Genomic DNA, 19,200 nt, shown 5'->3' with positions numbered 1-19,200 from the left:
GTCGTGCCCCTAGCTGAGTCGTGTCCCTAGATGACTGGTGCCCCAGCTGAGTCGTGCCCCTAGCTGAGTCGTGCCCCTAGCTGAGTCGTGCCCCTAGCTGAGTCGTGCCCCTACCTGAGTCGTGCCCGTAGCTGAGTCGTGCCCCAAATGAGTAGTGTCCCTCGCTGAGTAGTGTCCCCAGCTGGGTAGTGCCCATAGCTGAGTAGTGCCCCCAACTGAGTAGTGCCCATAGCTGAGTTGTGCCCCCAACTGAGTAGTGCCCATAGTTGAGTAGTGCCCCATCTGAGTCGTGCCCCTAGATGAGTAGTGTCCCTATCTGAGTAGTGTCCCCAGCTGGGTAGTGCCCCTATCTGAGTAGTGCCCCTAGCTGAGTAGTGCCCACAGCTGAGTATTGCCCCTAGCTGAGTCGTGCCCCTAGATGAGTAGTGTCCCTATCTGAGTAGTGTCCCCAGCTGGGTAGTGCCCCTATCTGAGTAGTGCCCCTAGCTAAGTAGTCCCCCAACTGAGTAGTGCCCCTAGCTGAGTAGTGCCCCTTGCTGAGTAGTGCCCCCAACTGAGTAGTGCCCCCAACTGAGTGGTGCCCCTAGCTGAGTAGTGCCCCTAGATGAGTGTTGTCCCCAGCTGAGTAGTGTCCCCAGCTGAGTCATGCCCCTTGCTGAGTCGTGCCCGTAGCTGAGTCGTGCCCCAAATGAGTAGTGTCCCTCGCTGAGTAGTGTCCCCAGCTGGGTAGTGCCCATAGCTGAGTAGTGTCCCCAGCTGAGAAGTGTCCCCCAGCTGAGTAGTGCCCCCAGCTGAGTAGTGCCGCCAGCTGATTTGTGCCCCAACTGAGTAGTGCCCCCAACTGAGTGGTGCCCCTAGCTGAGTCGTGCCCCTAGATGAGTAGTGTCCCTATCTGAGTAGTGTCCCCAGCTGGGTAGTGCCCCTATCTGAGTAGTGCCCCTAGCTAAGTAGTCCCCCAACTGAGTAGTGCCCCTAGTTGAGTAGTGCCCCTTGCTGAGTAGTGCCCCCAACTGAGTAGTGCCCCCAACTGAGTGGTGCCCCTAGCTGAGTAGTGCCCCTAGATGAGTGTTGTCCCCAGCTGAGTAGTGTCCCCAGCTGAGTCATGCCCCTTGCTGAGTCGTGCCCGTAGCTGAGTCGTGCCCCAAATGAGTAGTGTCCCTCGCTGAGTAGTGTCCCCAGCTGGGTAGTGCCCATAGCTGAGTAGTGTCCCCAGCTGAGAAGTGTCCCCCAGCTGAGTAGTGCCGCCAGCTGATTTGTGCCCCAACTGAGTAGTGCCCCCAACTGAGTGGTGCCCCTAGCTGAGTAGTGCCCCTAGATGAGTGTTGTCCCCAGCTGAGTAGTGTCCCCAGCTGAGTAGTGTCCACAGCTGAGTCATGCCCCTTGCTGAGTCGTGCCCGTAGCTGAGTCGTGCCCCAAATGAGTAGTGTCCCTCGCTGAGTAGTGTCCCCAGCTGGGTAGTGCCCATAGCTGAGTAGTGTCCCCAGCTGAGAAGTGTCCCCCAGCTGAGTAGTGCCCCCAGCTGAGTAGTGCCCCTAGCTGAGTAGTGTCCCTAGATGACTGGTGCCCCAGCTGAGTCGTGCCCCTAGCTGAGTCGTGCCCCTAGCTGAGTCGTGCCCCTACCTGAGTCGTGCCCCTACCTGAGTCGTGCCCGTAGCTGAGTCGTGCCCCAAATGAGTAGTGTCCCTCGCTGAGTAGTGTCCCCAGCTGGGTAGTGCCCATAGCTGAGTAGTGCCCCCAACTGAGTAGTGGCCATAGCTGAGTAGTGCCCCCAACTGAGTAGTGCCCATAGCTGAGTAGTGCCCCATCTGAGTCGTGCCCCTAGATGAGTAGTGTCCCTATCTGAGTAGTGTCCCCAGCTGGGTAGTGCCCCTATCTGAGTAGTGCCCCTAGCTAAGTAGTCCCCCAACTGAGTAGTGTCCCCAGCTGAGTAGTGCCCCTAGCTGAGTAGTGCCCCTAGCTGAGTAGTGCCCACAGCTGAGTATTGCCCCTAGCTGAGTCGTGCCCCTAGATGAGTAGTGTCCCTATCTGAGTAGTGTCCCCAGCTGGGTAGTGCCCCTATCTGAGTAGTGCCCCTAGCTAAGTAGTCCCCCAACTGAGTAGTGCCCCTAGCTGAGTAGTGCCCCTAGCTGAGTAGTGCCCCCAACTGAGTAGTGCCCCCAACTGAGTGGTGCCCCTAGCTGAGTAGTGCCCCTAGATGAGTGTTGTCCCCAGCTGAGTAGTGTCCCCAGCTGAGTCATGCCCCTTGCTTAGTCGTGCCCGTAGCTGAGTCGTGCCCCAAATGAGTAGTGTCCCTCGCTGAGTAGTGTCCCCAGCTGGGTAGTGCCCATAGCTGAGTAGTGTCCCCAGCTGAGAAGTGTCCCCCAGCTGAGTAGTGCCACCAGATAAGTTGTGCCCCCAGCTGAGTAGTGTCCCCAGCTGAGTAGTGCCCCTAGCTGAGTAGTGTCCCTAGCTGGGTAGTGCCCCAGCTGAGTCGTGCCCCTAGCTGAGTCGTGCCCCTAGCTGAGTCGTGCCCCTACCTGAGTCGTGCCCCTACCTGAGTCGTGCCCCTACCTGAGTCGTGCCCGTAGCTGAGTCGTGCCCCAAATGAGTAGTGTCCCTCGGTGAGTAGTGTCCCCAGCTGGGTAGTGCCCATAGCTGAGTAGTGCCCCCAACTGAGTAGTGCCCATAGCTGAGTAGTGCCCCCAACTGAGTAGTGCCCATAGTTGAGTAGTGCCCCATCTGAGTCGTGCCCCTAGATGAGTAGTGTCCCTATCTGAGTAGTGTCCCCAGCTGGGTAGTGCCCCTATCTGAGTAGTGCCCCTAGCTAAGTAGTCCCCCAACTGAGTAGTGCCCCTAGCTGAGTAGTGCCCCTTGCTGAGTAGTGCCCCCAACTGAGTAGTGCCCCCAGCTGAGTAGTGCCCCCAGCTGAGTAGTGCCCCTAGCTGAGTAGTGCCCCTAGCTTAGTAGTGCCCCCAAATGAGTGGTGCCCCTAGCTGAGTGGTGCCCATAGCTGAGTAGTGCCCCTAGCTTAGTAGTGCCCCCAAATGAGTGGTGCCCCCAGCTGAGTGGTGCCCCCAGCTGAGTAGTGCCCCCAACTGAGTTGTGCCCCCAACTGAGTAGTGCCCCCAACTGAGTTGTGCCCCCAGCTGAGTAGTGCCCCCAACTGAGTTGTGCCCCCAACTGAGTAGTGCCCCCAGCTGAGTGGTGCCCGTAGCTGAGTGGTGCCCCCAGCTGAGTGGTGCCCCTAGCTGAGTGGTGCCCCTAGCTGAGTGGTGCCCGTAGCTGAGTGGTGCCCGTAGCTGAGTGGTGCCCGTAGCTGAGTAGTGCCCCCGCTGATTAGTCCCCTAGCTGAGTGGTGCCCCTTGCTGAGTGGTGCCCCCAACAGAGTTGTGCCCCCAACTGAGTAGTGCCCTAGCTGAGTAGTGCCCCCAGCTGAGTGGTGCCCCTAGCTGAGTGGTGCCCCTAGCTGAGTGGTGCCCCTAGCTGAGTGGTGCCCGTAGCTGAGTGGTGCCCGTAGCTGAGTAGTGCCCCCGCTGATTAGTCCCCTAGCTGAGTGGTGCCCCTTGCTGAGTGGTGCCCCCAACAGAGTTGTGCCCCCAACTGAGTAGTGCCCTAGCTGAGTGGTGCCCGTAGCTGAGTGGTGCCCGTAGCTGAGTGGTGCCCGTAGCTGAGTAGTGCCCCTAGCTGAGTGGTGCCCCTAGCTGAGTGGTGCCCCTAGCTGAGTGTTGCCCCGAGCTGAGTGTTGCACCGAGCTGAGTGTTTCCCCGAGCTGAGTGTTGCCCCTAGCTGAGTGTTGCCTGTAGCTGAGTGGTGCCCTTAGCTGCTGAATGGTGCCCGTAGCTGAGTAGTGCCCCCAACAGAGTAGTGCCCCCAACAGAGTAGTGCCCCTAGCTGAGTAGTGCCCCAAACTGAGTAGTGCCCCCAGTTGAGTTGTGCCCCCAGCTGTGTGGTGCTGCTAGCTGAGTTGTGCCCCCAACTGAGTAGTGCCCCCAGCTGAGTGGTGCTCCTAGCTAAGTGGTGCCCCTAGCTAAGTGGTACCCCTAGCTAAGTGGTGCCCGTTGCTGAGTGGTGCCCGTTGCTGAGTGGTGCCCCCAGCTCTGTGGTGCCCCCAGCTCTGTGGTGCCCCCAGCTGAGTGTTGCCCCTAGCTGAGTGGTGCCCCTAGCTGAGTGGTGCCCCTAGCTGAGTGGTGCCCCTAGCTGAGTGGTGCCCCTAGCTGAGTGGTGCCCCTAGCTGAGTGGTGCCCCTAGCTGAGTGTTGCCCCTAGCTGAGTGGTGCCCTTAGCTGAGTGGTGCCCGTAGCTGAGTAGTGCCCCCAACTGTGTAGTGCCCCCAGCTGTGTAGTGCCCCCAACTGAGTGGTGCTAATTGAATTCTGCTGGCGGGCACACAGCTGTGTCCTGCTGATGATTCCCAGGAGGCCCCAGCATGTGTCTATGGTTACTGTGTTGAGGCTCCAGCATGAAGCCATGTGTATATCATTACCCTCTCCCTTCCTGCCAAATCTCTGACTTGTGCCACTCGATACAACCCCCAGGCCAAGGCTCTGTGTCTTTGGGAGCCAAGCCTATATTACAATGCAGAGAGATGGCCTGCTTTTCACCAGCCTATGTTTATCTCTAGCTTTTACTTCTATATACGGACTATTGTGTGTTATTATAGACAGTTTCTAAGAATGTCTTAATGTTTCACGTTTAGCGGAGACTGAAAGATGGTCTCTAGGTAGACGGGAGTTGGAGCCTTTATTGTGTCAATTCTTTTGACAGACGGAAACGTAGTTGGGATGTGTTATGGATACAGTGTTATTAAGGCATTGAATTTCACTGAGGGGACGCAATCCTGGCTCCCTCTAGAATGCTCTGCATCACACACACTTGCTCTCTCTTTCTCTTTCTCTCTCGCTCTCTCTCACACACAAGCCGGGCTCCTGAATTTTTTTACTTCGGAATACCCTCACTTTGACAAAAAAGTGCCAAAGCAAAGAGAGGCAGAGAGAAAGTAATGTGAAAGAGATTCTGTGGAGACCTCTTCCAGTGCTGATGAACTAGGCCTTCCTGACTGCTAGTTTATTTTACAATCTTAAGTTCCTATTGCCGGGGTAAAAATACACAAGCTGCATCTTAAATTACACCCTATTCCTTATGTAGTGCACTAGTTTTGACCAGAGGCTGAGAATAGGGGGCCACTTCAGTTTTGCACACGGATATGCTCTCCTCACAGGTGACTGGTTACACAAAAAAACAGTGAAAAGTGGATCAGTGCGCTTGTGTGTGTGTGTATTCATGCAAGTGTGTGTGTTTGTGTGTGTGTCTCTCTCTCTGAGACAGTGGGCAGACAGACAGAGGGTCTGAGCAGAGCGTGTGTGTGAGTCTCAGTGTGATTAAGGAAGCTCAGACTATGCGGTGCCATGGGACGTTTCAAAGCAGCTCTTTTATGGGCCTGAGTCTTGGTTCTGTTTGATAGCGTGTAATTTAATGCAGTGGGCCAGGCTTTATTAGAAAGAGATGCACATCATTTTGCTCCCAAAGAGCCCTTGACATTTTGCCTCTCTACTCCCTCTTAAAGACTTTTATCTGCAGATATAGTTTTAGGCAGACGGTTGTATGTGTGTGTTTGGTATGATGGATTGCCCCTGGGGAGGGGTGGACAAGGTCAAGGGAGGGGTTGGTTTGTACGGGGTCAACGCCACCACCCCCTCCACCTTGGAGAGGTGTTCTAAACAGGGTCAGCTCGTCCCTACAGCTCCTCTCCCTAGCTGGGAGCTCCTTACCTCCTCACCTCCAGCCCCCAGCACGACCCAGTACATCCCAGAACACGCCCAAGCCTTGCCATGCCAGTTCAGCACAGCCCAGCACAGGCCAAAGTACCAACCCAGATCACAAAGCACAACCCAACACAGTCCAGCTACTACAGCCCCAGCTCCATGGGCCTGTGAGGGGGGCCCGGGTCACTGCAGAGCGATGTTTACAACTCCTCCTAATCTGCTGAGAGATTGATGGGCCCCCCTCCACCTCCACCTCTCCCTCCTCCACCTCAACACATGGATTACTTTTAGCCTTTCTTACACTACTTACAAGAATAATGACAGAGCTGTGACACTAGATACAGTAATAATAACAGTGGAAAATGTGAGCATTTTTCTCCTTGTTTGTGGATGTCTGCAGAGAACAAGCCATGAGTGTTAGACTCCATGGATGTCTATGCCTTCACACACACACTGTTCTACTAGCAGCAGATTTATGCTCCCCTTTATTGGGCTTGCTGTTTGTTTGGTGCTTCTTGCAGCTGGCAGAGTTCGGGGAACAGAGAGAGAAAGATGGTGTGTGTGTACAGGAAATGCTCTATGAGTCTTCTAATGGTCCGACTCCCTCCCTCAGTGTGCATCAATCAGATGGAGATGCTATGCTGCTATTTATTAACCGCTCTCATCCACCCTGTCCAGCGGATCGACAAAATATTGAGTTATGAGTGCCATCAAGAGTGTGTGTGTGCGAGCTCGCACTTGCGTGCATACACACGTTCGTGCTTGTGTGTGTGCGCACGTGTGTGTCTGTCCATGCCTGCGTGGTAGTGTACATTAATGTGAGGGTTCGTGTAGGGATTTACACCCCATATCTGCCCTGCCAGGTCGTCTCTCAGGAACACTGAGGCTAACTGAGGCCAGCTGGGCTCTTCAAGCAGCCAGCTATCCAGTAGCCAAACTGATTTATCATGTTAACCAAGCTATAGGCTAGCCACACTGGTGTGCCTAATATAGAATTAGCCACACTGTCGATGATAGATCAGAGCTAGGCTAACTAACTTTATTAAGTTAAGCAAACGCTAGACTAGGTCTTCAGAGAGAGACAGTGGGTTTAAACAGTGATAAAGAGGAACCACACACACATACTTGCACTCTCCTTCTTTCTCACTCTGTCCCCCTCCTTTATTCTCTCCCTTTAGAGTAGGGAGGCCTTCAGGAGGGGGAGACCTGGGAGATGAGGGACATGCCACCCTGCCGATTAGCGTGCTGTGAGGAGAAGCAGACCTGTCTGCAGCGGTCAGTGCAGACATATTTAATGCGTCTGATGTAATGGGGCTGAATCAGCAGATAGCTCCGCTGGGAGCCATTAGCCCAAACATGTGTCATTAACCCCTTCCCTGCCCCAGACCAGCCCAGTCCCCTCTGCAGTCCCAGCCAAGTCCCCCCTCCAGCCCCCAGCCCAAAGTACTGCTCCAGGTGGAGAGAACTCAGGGCAGGGATGAAGGGAGGACCGATCTGTTATTTAAAAATCACTGTCTTTCTCTTTATCTCTCCCTCTCCTCCAACCTCCCAAAAAACCAAGAGGGAGGGAGGGAGGGAGGGAGGGAGAATTTTGCCTCTCTGGCTGGTGCTGTAGTGAGGATGGGGGGTTTGAGTAGTTACCGCCTCCATGTCTTTGAGATCAGTTTGAAGTATTTTTCCCTGCAGCTCGCTGTGGCACGTTACAGCAGTCGGGAGAAGCGGCAGGCTCACAGCACCTGCCAATCTTAATGGCAAACGTATGTGCAGTGAAACGGAGGGAGGGAGCAAATGTTCCCTAAAGAGGGCGGCACTGTTGTCTGACTGGTCTGTTGCCTGTGTGTGTAAGAGAGAGGGGGCTTGTGTTTGAGTGAGTGACTGAGTTTATCTTCTTGTGTGTGTACAAGTATGTGTCTCTGTTGAAGTGTGTTTCTTTGTATGTATGCCTGCGTGTGTAGGTGGTTGCGTGCTGGAACCCATAGTCTGGAACATCGCGTGAGTTTGAGCTTTAAAGAAAGAGGGATCCAGACAATGAAAAGACAAAGGGGGAGAGGACAAAGTGCCACTTTCACAAATCATACTCCTTAGTAACATCATCCCATAGAGTCTATTCTCCTCAGCCACCGGGCTTATCACCACAGTGCAGCTAACGCATGATCATGTGAGGCTGAGGTGTGTGTGTGAGGTGTGTGTGAGGAGTGTGTGAGGGTGAGGAGTGTGTGAGGGTGAGGAGTGTGTGAGGGTGAGGAGTGTGTGAGGGTGGGGTGTGTGTGAGGGTGAGGAGTGTGTGAGGGTGAGGAGTGTGTGAGGCTGAGGAGTGTGTGAGGCTGAGGAGTGTGTGAGGCTGAGGAGTGTGTGAGGGTGGGGAGTGTGTGAGGGTGAGGAGTGTGTGAGGCTGAGGAGTGTGTGAGGGTGGGGTGAGGGTGAGGAGTGTGTGAGGGTGAGGAGTGTGTGAGGGTGGGGTGTGTGTAAGGGTGAGGAGTGTGTGATGGTGAGGGGAGTGTGTGTGAGGGTGAGGAGTGTGTGAGGGTGAGGAGTGTGTGAGGGTGAGGAGTGTGTGAGGCTGAGGTGTGTGTGAGGGTGAGGAGTGTGTGAGGATGAGGAGTGTGTGAGGGTGAGGAGTGTGTGAGGGTGAGGAGAGTGTGAGGGTGAGGAGTGTGTGAGGGTGAGGTGTGAATCAGGTTAATACACCCATGTTAACTCTCTAGACAGGTGTGTGTATATCCTTTACTTCTCTGAATGATCATGTGAGCAGTATATGTTGCATAGTGTTATGCTGCAGTGTGTATATGTTGTATAGTGTTATGCTGCAGTGTGTATATGTTGTATAGTGTTATGCTGCTGTGTGTAAATGTTGTATAGTGTTATGCTGCAGTGTGTATATGTTGTATAGTGTTATGCTGCAGTGTGTATATGTTGTATAGTGCTATGCTGCAGTGTGTATATGTTGTATAGTGTTATGCTGCAGTGTGTATATGTTGTATAGTGTTATGCTGCAGTGTGTATATGTTGTATAGTGCTATGCTGCTGTGTGTATATGTTGTATAGTGTTATGCTGCAGTGTGTATATGTTGTATAGTGTTATGCTGCAGTGTGTATATGTTGTATAGTGCTATGCTGCAGTGTGTATATGTTGTATAGTGCTATGCTGCAGTGTGTATATGTTGTATAGTGTTATGCTGCAGTGTGTATATGTTGTATAGTGTTATGCTGCAGTGTGTATATGTTGTATAGTGCTATGCTGCAGTGTGTATATGTTGTATAGTGTTATGCTGCAGTGTATATATGTTGTATAGTGTTATGCTGCAGTGTGTATATGTTGTATAGTGTTATGCTGCAGTGTGTATATGTTGTATAGTGCTATGCTGCAGTGTGTATATGTTGTATAGTGCTATGCTGCTGTGTGTATATGTTGTATAGTGCTATGCTGCAGTGTGTATATGTTGTATAGTGCTATGCTGCAGTGTGTATATGTTGTATAGTGTTATGTTGCTGTGTGTATATGTTGTATAGTGTTATGCTGCAGTGTGTATATGTTGTATAGTGTTATGCTGCTGTGTGTATATGTTGTATAGTGTTATGCTGCAGTGTGTATATGTTGTATAGTGCTATCATGCAGTGTGTATATGTTGTATAGTGCTATGCTGCAGTGTGTATTTGTTGTATAGTGCTATGCTGCAGTGTGTATATGTTGTATAGTGTTATGCTTCAGTGTGTATATGTTGTATAGTGTTATGCTGCAGTGTGTATATGTTGTATAGTGTTATGCTGCAGTGTGTATATGTTGTATAGTGCTATGCTGCAGTGTGTATATGTTGTATAGTGTTATGCTGCAGTGTGTATATGTTGTATAGTGCTATGCTGCAGTGTGTATATGTTGTATAGTGTTATGCTGCAGTGTGTATATGTTGTATAGTGCTATGCTGCAGTGTGTATATGTTGTATAGTGCTATGCTGCAGTGTGTATTTGTTGTATAGTGCTATGCTGCAGTGTGTATATGTTGTATAGTGTTATGCTTCAGTGTGTATATGTTGTATAGTGTTATGCTGCAGTGTGTATATGTTGTATAGTGTTATGCTGCAGTGTGTATATGTTGTATAGTGCTATGCTGCAGTGTGTATATGTTGTATAGTGTTATGCTGCAGTGTGTATATGTTGTTTAGTGTTATGCTGCAGTGTGTATATGTTGTATAGTGTTATGCTGCAGTGTGTATATGTTGTATAGTGTTATGCTGCAGTGTGTATATGTTGTATAGTGCTATGCTGCAGTGTGTATATGTTGTATAGTGCTATGCTGCTGTGTGTATATGTTGTGTAGTGTTATGCTGCTGTGTGTATATGTTGTATAGTGTTATGCTGCTGTGTGTATATGTTGTATAGTGTTAAGCTGCTGTGTGCTGTCTGTGTGCATGAGATCATTGTAAGAGCCAAGGGTCTCTCTTTCTCTCCTCCCCCCTCTCTCTCCCACAGACCTCAGCAGAGCTCCACGTCATGTCTGTCACCTTCCCTCTGGCCACAAAGCTGCCCATTATAGACACGGCTCAGTGACCAGAGCAGACCCTTACCAGCACCCCTCCACCCTTCTTCTTCACAGGGCTCTCCCCTTCTCCTGCTGCTCCCCCCTCTCTCTCCCTCCCCAGTTTCCAGAGTGATTGTGAATATCCCCTAGCTAGTCAAGTGTTCTTGAGGAGAGAGCAGAGTGGTTGAAGCAGGGCCAGGATCATCCCTTTTGGCTCCAATCAAACTAGTCAGCAAATCTACTGCTGACTGATCCGCCTCCATCGCTCCTCTCATCCCCTTTCAGCCCTTATATCCCTCCTCTCATCCTTCTCTCCCCTTCCCTCGCTCCTCTCTTCCCTATTTCCCACTCTATCACTAATCTCCCTATGGTTGTCTATGGCTGAAGTTCTCTACGATTGCCTATGGCTGAAGCTCTCTACGGTTGTCTATGGCTGAAGCTCTCTACGGTTGTCTATGGCTGAAGCTCTCTACGGTTGTCTATGGCTGAAGCTCTCTACGGTTGTCTATGGCTGAAGCTCTCTACGGTTGTCTATGGCTGAAGCTCTCTACGGTTGTCTATGGCTCAAGCTCTCTACGGTTGTCTATGGCTCAAGCTCTCTACGGTTGTCTATGGCTGAAGCACTCTGATTGTCTATGGCTGAAGCACTCTATGGTTGTCTATGGCTGAAGCTATCTATGGCTGAAGCACTCTACGGTTGTCTATGGCTGAAGCTCTCTACGGTTGTCTATGGCTGAAGCACTCTACGGTTGTCTATGGCTGAAGCACTCTACGGTTGTCTATGGCTGAAGCACTCTACGGTTGTCTATGACTGAATCTCTCTATTGTTGTCTATGGCTGAAGCTCTCTATTGTTGTCTATGGTTGAAGCTCTCTATGGTTGTCTATGGCTGAAGCTCTCTATGGTTGTCTATGGCTGAAGCGCTCTATGGTTGTCTATGGCTGAGACCTTCCTAATACTGAATTGTGGTTGAGAACAGAGAGTCCTGGAGTGGAGCTCTGTGGCCCAGAGGTGAACCAGCACTGCTCCAGGTCCAGGCAGGTCCTGATTTACTCCTGCAGTCTGGAGACAGTCTATCGACAGATCTATGTTGTGGAGTGGACCCCCGGGATCTTAAAGAGGGCCATAATAGGACTCTGCGCTTTTGGGAAGCACTTGCTACAGTACTACCTAATGCTGACACCTTTTGTGAGAGGAAGGGAGTTACGAAAGAGAGAGTGTGATAGGGGGGCTAGTCCTGGGGAAAGATAAAGGTAGAGAAAGGAGAGTGAAAGGGAGGTTATTCATGGGGGGAGGGGAGGGGGGCGGGGGGGGGGGGGTAGAATGAGAAGGGAGCAGAAAGAGGTAGAGTAACCTCTTCTCTCACAAGAGCTACAGGACTCCCCCCAGTGTCCCAAACTCACTCACTGCCTGACAACAAAAGTGCAACTGAGTCCGGGGATTCTCACCTTTTAGACACACACACACACACACACACACACACACACACACACACACACACACTGTGAATACATTACATTTGCACACCCCACCATCTGTCTTATACACATTTCATTCTACACCCGTATTCTCTCTTTCTCATACACGCACAAACGTATGCTTGCTGCAGCAGGAGTCAAATGGCCCAATGTGTTAAAAGCATTAAGTAAGCACAAATCCAAAAATGCTTCTCAGGCCGATATCATGTGTATACATTCAGCTGCATCTCTGACCCCCTCTCCCCCCTCCGCCCCCTCCTCTCCCTCAGGGGAGCTCTAAAACGTAGCGGCTTGGATTTTTGCTGAAGAATAGATGGGGTATTATTATTTTAAGCGTGTATGCTCTCGTTGGCGGTGGAGCCTGTCCAAGCACAGCGCTGATGTTTGGACGAAAGGTATATAAAAGTACACTTCAAAGCCCTGCAGCGGCCTTTATGTGGCCGGACCCTGTTTATCTTTGCAGCACACACATGCACGCGTACACCGAAAAATAAGGAAAGTAATTTCTATCGCAGGATTTATGAGGAAGGAGGGAGAGCGCGGTAGAGGTAAAAGGAGCAGGCCGTGCAGAAGCGAAATGACAGAAAACACCACCTTTGATATGAGTTTAACAAGAAATGTATTGTCCAGATTGGTAAAGAGGGTCTTTTTATATCATTTTTTTTGTTGTGGCTATTTGGGGTCCTGATACAGTACTACACGGGAGGAAGCTGACCAAGGAAATCCTCTGCTTTGACCGTGGCCACCGGCCACTCTGAGAGAGAGAGATTGCCCCAACCTGCTGGCTGAGACCGTATACAAAGCCACACCTCAGCACATGAAACCAACACAGACCTTTTCTGTGCAGCGCAGCACTTGGCGTCCCGTCCAGTCTCTAACAGGCAGCGCTAGGGTAATGTTAGTGTTAGCAGTTTCTCCCTCTGTAAGCAGCCTCAGCCCTGCCACCTGCACACAGGAAAGAGCTGAGGCATAGAGGTCAGGGGTCACAGACTAGACCAGAGGAGAGGGGTGACACAGAAAAAAGGGATGGCTGGTAAAGCTGGTGAGCCCTGCCAGCCACCTGCACAATGGAAGGGGCTGAGGGGTCAGGGGTTAAAGGTCACCAAGGGAAGGTCATCATTGTCTTTGGGTGCACATGGAGGAATGTCCCTAATTTAGACTGTGGACAAAGAGAGGAGAGAGGGAAGGGGTGAAAGGAGGTAGGGAGGAGTAAAGGAGAGACAGAGGGGGGCTAGATAGGGGTACAGAGACAGGGTAGTGAGGGGTAAAGAGAGAGAGGGTGGAGAATGAGAGACATAGTTGAGAAAGAAGGGTAAAGAGCGACGGACGAGACTGAGTGGGGAAGCAGGAGAGTTCCCTTTCACACTACAGTCCTGGTTCTTGTGTAGCTAGCTGTTTAAGTTTGGCATTGCTAATCTGACCTCTCCATAAGTCAAGCCCCAAATATCATCCATCAACACTGAGATCTCTCTCTCACACGCACCCCAACAGGTTGAAAAAACACAACTGCAAGCTCAAACTATCTCATCTCAATCATAAGCCCTCTGACAGGCTGGATTTCTAAACCAGAAGCCAAATAACAGAATAGGCTTTGTGTGATACTCTGCAGAACGCTAAGAGAGAGGAGAGAGAGAGCAGTGAGAGAAGAAAAGAGTGCGAAGGAATATCTTGGAGAGGGGGGGGTGTTCTAGTGGCCTTAGTGAGTAACTGTGTTGTTGTGGTGGTGTGGTGTGTTCCAAACGGCATGCTGGGGAGTTGGTAGGAGCTGCAGCCTCTTTTCAGCTGCCTCGATGGGTGTCACTGACTCACACCAACACACCAAAATAACTCCGCTACACCCCCGACACACACACACACACACGTAAAATATACCTTTAAAAAGAAAGGAAAAGGTTTGGGTAATCACTGTTTGGCTCTTGATTGTGTGTGCACCCCCCCCCCCCCCCCCCCCCCCCCCCAGAACTCTGGCTAGTTGTAATAGATGAGGATAGCAGAGTGCATGTTTACGAGCGCGAGTGCTGGACTTGGCAGGCCTGAACGCTCCTTCAGTGTCTCACAGTTCATCACAGCTCAGTGTCTGGGCCCTGACTCAACCCGTGTCTCTTACACACAGTTTACATGGGGGGGGCTGTCATGCACCCAACCAAAACCCCCACTACCCCCATACTGCACCTATCCCTGTTCACCCCCACCCCTCTCTCTATCCCTAACCGCCCTGGCTTACTGTACCCCTTATAGCCCTTTGTGTCTGCACAGTATCTGTCTTATTGTTTGAAATTGTGCATTGATTAAGTAAGTACAGTACTACCAAATACATTTTTTTTTTGCCATTTACTCAACAATCTCTCTCTCTGTCTCTCTCTGACTTCCTCTTTCCTTCTCTCTCTCTGTCTCTCTATCTGTCTGTCTCTCTCTTTTTCTCTCTCTTTCTTTCTTTGTCTCTTTCTTTCTTTGTCTGTCTCTCTCTCTTTCTTTGTCTGTCTCTCTTTCTTTGTCTGTCTGTCTGTCTGTCTGTCTGTCTGTCTGTCTGTCTGTCTGTCTGTCTGTCTGTCTGTCTGTCTGTCTGTCTGTCTGTCTGTCTGTCTGTCTGTCTCTTTCTTTCTTTGTCTGTATCTCTCTCTCTTTCTATCTTTCTTTCTTTGTCTGTCTCTCTCTCACTTTGTCTGTCTCTCTCTGTCTCTCTCTAGTGGTCGTATGCGTTGGAGAAGCCTAACACTGGTCAGCAGACGGCACGCAGCTCACGAGGGCTTGTGGGAAAGGACACGTCATCTTCGCCTACGTGGTGGAGCAGCGCTGGAAGTGGAGGAGCTTCGAGATCACCCTCACCAAGAGGAGGACGATGCAGGTAGGACACACAGATCACCCTCACCAAGAGGAGGACCATGCAGGTAGAACACACAGATCACCCTCACCAAGAGGAGGGCAATGCAGGTAGAACACACAGATCACCCTCACCAAGAGGAGGACCATGCAGGTAGGACACACAGATCACCCTCACCAAGAGGAGGACCATGCAGGTAGAACACACAGATAACCCTCACCAAGAGGAGGACAATGCAGGTAGAACACACAGATCACCCTCACCAAGAGGAGGACAATGCAGGTAGAACACACAGATCACCCTCACCAAGAGGAGGACCATGCAGGTAGAACACGAGGTTAACCTCACCAAGAGGAGGACCATGCAGGTAGAACACACAGATAACCCTCACCAAGAGGAGGACCATGCAGGTAGAACACGAGGTTAACCTCACCAAGAGGAGGGCCATGCAGGTAGAACACACAGATCACCCTCACCAAGAGGAGGACCATGCAGGTAGAACACACAGATCACCCTCACCAAGAGGAGAACCATGCAGGTAGAACACACACATCACCCTCACCAAGAGGAGGACCATGCAGGTAGAACACACAGATCACCCTCACCAAGAGGAGGACAATGCAGGTAGAACACACAGATCACCCTCACCAAGAGGAGAACCATGCAGGTAGAACACACAGATCACCCTCACCAAGAGGAGGACAATGCAGGTAGAACACACAGATCACCCTCACCAAGAGGAGGACCATGCAGGTAGAACACACAGATCACCCTCACCAAGAGGAGGACAATGCAGGTAGAACACACAGATCACCCTCACCAAGAGGAGGACCATGCAGGAAGAACACACAGATCACCCTCACCAAGAGGAGGACATTACAGGTAGAACACACAGATCACCCTCACCAAGAGGAGAACCATGCAGGTAGAACACACACATCACCCTCACCAAGAGGAGGACCATGCAGGTAGAACACACAGATAACCCTCACCAAGAGGAGGACAATGCAGGTAGAACACACAGATCACCCTCACCAAGAGGAGGACCATGCAGGTAGAACACACAGATCACCCTCACCAAGAGGAGGACCATGCAGGTAGAACACGAGGTTAACCTCACCAAGAGGAGGACCATGCAGGTAGAACACACAGATAACCCTCACCAAGAGGAGGACAATGCAGGTAGAACACACAGATCACCCTCACCAAGAGGAGAACCATGCAGGTAGAACACACAGATCACCCTCACCAAGAGGAGGACGATGCAGGTAGAACACACAGATAACCCTCACCAAGAGGAGGCCGATACAGGTACAACACACAGATCACCCTCACCAAGAGGAGGACCATGCAGGTAGAACACAGATCACCCTCACCAAGAGGAGGCCGATGCAGGTAGAACACACAGATCACCCTCACCAAGAGGAGGACCATGCAGGTAGAACACAGATCACCCTCACCAAGAGGAGGACCATGCAGGTAGAACACACAGATCACCCTCACCAAGAGGAGGACCATGCAGGTAGAACACACAGATCACCCTCACCAAGAGGAGGACCATGCAGGTACAACACACAGATCACCCTCACCAAGAGGAGGACCATGCAGGTACAACACACAGATCACCCTCACCAAGAGGAGGACCATGCAGGTAGAACACACAGATCACCCTCACCATGAGGAGAACCATGCAGGTAGAACACACAGATCACCCTCACCAAGAGGAGAACCATGCAGGTAGAATACACAGATCACCCTCACCAAGAGGAGGACCATGCAGGTAGAACACAGATCACCCTCACCAAGAGGAGGACCATGCAGGTACAACACACAGATCACCCTCACCAAGAGGAGGACCATGCAGGTAGAACACACAGATCACCCTCACCAAGAGGAGGACCATGCAGGTAGAACACAGAGATCACCCTCACCAAGAGGAGGACCATGCAGGTAGAACACACAGATCACCCTCACCAAGAGGAGGACCATGCAGGTACAACACACAGATCACCCTCACCAAGAGGAGGACCATGCAGGTACAACACACAGATCACCCTCACCAAGAGGAGGACCATGCAGGTAGAACACACAGATCACCCTCACCAAGAGGAGTACCATGCAGGTAGAACACACAGATCACCCTCACCAAGAGGAGGACCACGCAGGTAGAACACACAGATAACCCTCACCAAGAGGAGGACCATGCAGGTAGAACACACAGATCACCCTCACCAAGGGGAGGGCCATGCAGGTAGAACACACAGATCACCCTCACCAAGAGGAGGACCATGCAGGTAGAAAACACAGATCACCCTCACCAAGAGGAGGGCCATGCAGGTAGAACACATAGATCACCCTCACCAAGAGGAGGACGATGCAGGAAGAGAACACCGATCACCCTCACCAAGAGGAGGACCATGCAGGTAGAGAACAAAGATCACCCTCACCAAGAGGAGGACCATGCAGGTAGAACACACAGATCACCCTCACCAAGAGGAGGACCATGCAGGTAGAACACACAGATCACCCTCACCAAGAGGAGGACCATGCAGGTAGAACACACAGATCACCCTCACCATGAGGAGAACCATGCAGGTACAACACACAGATCACCCTCACCAACAGGAGGACCATGCAGGTAGAATACACAGATCACGCTCACCAAGAGGAGGATCATGCAGGTAGAACACACAGATCACCCTCACCAAGAGGAGGACCATGCAGGTAGAACACACAGATCACCCTCACCAAGAGGAGGACCATGCAGGTAGAACACACAGATCACCCTCACCAAGAGGAGGACCATGCAGGTAGAACACACAGATCACCCTCACCAAGAGGAGGACCATGCAGGTAGAACACACAGATCACCCTCACCAAGAGGAGGACCATGCAGGTAGAGTACACAGATCACCCTCACCAAGACGAGAACCATGCAGGTAGAACACACAGATCACGCTCACCAAGAGGAGGACCATGCAGGTAGAACACACAGATCACCCTCACCAAGAGGAGGACCATGCAGGTAGAACACACAGATCACCCTCACCAAGAGGAGGACCATGCAGATAGAATACACAGATCACCCTCACCAAGACGAGAACCATGCAGGTAGAACACTCAGATCACCCTCACCAAGAGGAGAACCATGCAGGTAGAATACACAGATCACCCTCACCAAGAGGAGGACCATGCAGGTAGAACACAGATCACCCTCACCAAGAGGAGGCCGATGCAGGTACAACACACAGATCACCCTCACCAAGAGGAGGACCATGCAGGTAGAACACACAGATCACCCTCACCAAGAGGAGGACCATGCAGGTAGAACACACAGATCACCCTCACCATGAGGAGAACAATGCAGGTAGAACACACAGATCACCCTCACCAAGAGGAGGACCATGCAGGTACAACACACAGATCACCCTCACCAAGAGGAGGACCATGCAGGTACAACACACAGATCACCCTCACCAAGAGGAGGACCATGCAGGTAGAACACACAGATCACCCTCACCATGAGGAGAACCATGCAGGTAGAACACACAGATCACCCTCACCAGGAGGGGGACCATGCAGGTAGAACACTCAGATCACCCTCACCAAGAGGAGAACCATGCAGGTAGAATACACAGATCACCCTCACCAAGAGGAGGACCATGCAGGTAGAACACAGATCACCCTCACCAAGAGGAGGACCATGCAGGTAGAACACAGAGATCACCCTCACCAAGAGGAGGACCATGCAGGTAGAACACACAGATCACCCTCACCAAGAGGAGGACCATGCAGGTAGAACACAGAGATCACCCTCACCAAGAGGAGGACCATGCAGGTAGAACACACAGATCACCCTCACCAAGAGGAGGACCATGCAGGTACAACACACAGATCACCCTCACCAAGAGGAGGACCATGCAGGTACAACACACAGATCACCCTCACCAAGAGGAGGACCATGCAGGTAGAACACACAGATCACCCTCACCAAGAGGAGGACCATGCAGGTAGAACACACAGATCACCCTCACTAAGAGGAGGACCATGCAGGTACAACACACAGATCACCCTCACCAAGAGGAGGACCATGCAGGTAGAACACACAGATCACCCTCACCAAGAGAACCATGCAGGTAGAGGACACAGATCACCCTCACCAAGAGGAGGATCATGCAGGTAGAACACACAGATCACCCTCACCAAGAGGAGGACCATGCAGGTAGAACACACAGATCACCCTCACCAAGAGGAGGGCCATGCAGGTAGAACACATAGATCACCCTCACCAAGAGGAGGACGATGCAGGAAGAGAACACCGATCACCCTCACCAAGAGGAGGACCATGCAGGTAGAGAACAAAGATCACCCTCACCAAGAGGAGGACCATGCAGGTAGAACACACAGATCACCCTCACCAAGATGAGGACCATGCAGGTAGAACACACAGATCACCCTCACCATGAGGAGAACCATGCAGGTACAACACACAGATCACCCTCACCAAGAGGAGGACCATGCAGGTAGAACACACAGATCACCCTCACCAAGAGGAGGACCATGCAGGTAGAATACACAGATCACCCTCACCAAGACGAGAACCATGCAGGTAGAATACACAGATCACGCTCACCAAGAGGAGGAT

The 19,200-nt window shown here is 51.6% G+C and overlaps 1 protein-coding gene across 1 annotated transcript in view; it reads left to right on the top strand.

Annotated features, from left to right (window-relative positions):
• The window catches only part of LOC106612779 (intraflagellar transport protein 80 homolog), an 82,300-nt gene that overhangs the window by 41,666 nt on the left and 21,434 nt on the right, over positions 1-19,200 (top strand). The window contains 2 exon segments of the mRNA XM_014214253.3: positions 14,422-14,446; positions 14,449-14,579. Coding sequence (XP_014069728.3) covers positions 14,422-14,446; positions 14,449-14,579 — 156 coding nt within the window.

This window comes from Salmo salar, chromosome 09 (genome assembly GCF_965601325.2).
Source record: "Salmo salar chromosome 09, fSalSal1, whole genome shotgun sequence".
Taxonomy (NCBI): Eukaryota; Metazoa; Chordata; class Actinopteri; order Salmoniformes; family Salmonidae; genus Salmo; species Salmo salar.
Note: the sequence above shows the minus strand (reverse complement) of the source record. Positions and strands in the feature narration are given on the sequence as shown.